The 1780-nt window shown below is 38.3% G+C and overlaps 1 protein-coding gene across 1 annotated transcript; it reads left to right on the forward strand.

The window, feature by feature from the left end:
* The first annotated feature begins 600 nt into the window (after positions 1–600).
* Positions 601–1536, forward strand: LOC100617743 (olfactory receptor 2D2-like). Its single transcript, XM_056816958.1, has one exon. The coding sequence runs from the start codon at positions 601–603 to the stop codon at positions 1534–1536; it is 936 nt and encodes a 311-aa protein (XP_056672936.1).
* The last annotated feature ends 244 nt before the right edge of the window (positions 1537–1780 follow it).

Genomic DNA, 1780 nt, shown 5'->3' on the forward strand with positions numbered 1-1780 from the left:
GAATTATGGATGGAAAAACACTGGCCCTCACTCACACATTCTTCCATACCCCTTCCACCTTAGTGTCCATGGCCCCTTCCTGAAAAACTGCTAATCCCAGAATTCAGGTCTAGAAGCAGTCTGCAGGTACAAACGTTGGCATGATTTATTGCAGTATTTTTGTATTTTAACCATTCAACCCAAACAGACCATGTTATTGTTTTTCATTAATTTCCTGTATTTTCATGTTATTGAAGATTCTTTTTAATTTTGTCACCCTGAACCATATGTTATATATGTTTAATTTTGGATTTTGGAATTTGCTGTTTTTTTGGAACACATTTGTAAGTATTAGTAGGCCTTGATGATCCAGGGTAGAAGATTTTAGCTCAATTTAAGGAAAAAATTTTTATAGTGCTATCCAACATAGAATGTGTTCCTTTTAATTTAGGGCATTACTTTCAGTGGTTATGTTAAATGACTCCATATGCAGGCAGCTGTTTATGTTGAATATTGCAATAGATAACTTTTAATGTTCTTCCCAAATTAAGTTTCTATGATTTTCTAGGTTACATCTTGACACTCTATAACCCTTGACTACTTTATAGAAAAGCAAAGGATATGAACCAGACCAATCAGACTTGGGTGACAGAATTCTTCCTCTTGGGACTTTCTGATGACCCTCAGACTCAAGTATTGCTCTTTGCATTGTTCTTGGTAGTCTACTTGAGTACTATACTTGGAAATCTGCTCCTCACATCCCTAGTTCTGCTTGACTCACAGCTCCATACACCCATGTATTTTTTCCTGTGTAATTTATCTCTGACTGACCTTTGCTTCTCAACTACTACTGTTCCCCAATCTCTAATCCACATGTTGTCTAGAAGAAAATTGATTTCTTTCACAGGATGTGCAGGTCAAGTTCTTTTCTTCCTATTCTTTGGATCTACACAGTGTGTCTTATTAGGTGTGATGTCCTATGACCGATACTTGGCAATTTGTGACCCTATGCATTATCCCCTCATCATGACATGGAAGGTATGTGGCCTCTTGGCCTTAGGGTGCTGGTCCGCTGGCTTTGTTGCATCCATGGTGGACAGCATTTTCATACTAAGTCTACCTTACCAAGGAGACAATCAGATTGCTCATTTCTTCTGTGAGACTCCAGCCCTTCTGGTTTTGGCATCTGCAGATACTCACAGCACAAATATGGTCATTTTCCTCATGGGTTCAGTCATCATAGTTACACCTATGTTTCTGATTCTGATTTCTTATGTATGTATCATAATATCTGTGATCAGGATGAAGACAGCCTCAGGGAGACTCAAGGCCTTCTCCACCTGTGGTTCTCATCTCATTGTGGTCATAATTTTTTATGGATCAGCAATCATCAACTACATGACACCTAAGTCGTCTAAGGAACTAGGGAAAATGGTATCTGTGTTCTATGCAGTGATAAACCCTATGCTCAACCCCCTCATATATAGCCTGAGGAACAAAGATGTGAAAAGGGCATTCAGGAATGTGGCCAACAGTAGACCATTCTGCAGAATTTGATCCTCCCACCTGTCACTGAATTTTACATTATCTCTCTTCCAATCTTTAGTCTTCAGGCTCATAGAAAAACTGGGCTATTATGAACAGTATTAGGAGACAGAGATGAATGTTTATATTACTATTATCATTCTTATAATGATTCCAGGGTGTATAGTTGTATACCTGTCATATATATGAAGTGAAGTATGAGATGTTGAAATGATCCCCCTGGAGAATAGGATGGAATTGTTCTAATTTAGATGAC

The sequence above is a fragment of the Monodelphis domestica genome, chromosome 1 (assembly GCF_027887165.1).
Source record: "Monodelphis domestica isolate mMonDom1 chromosome 1, mMonDom1.pri, whole genome shotgun sequence".
NCBI lineage: Eukaryota > Metazoa > Chordata > Mammalia > Didelphimorphia > Didelphidae > Monodelphis > Monodelphis domestica.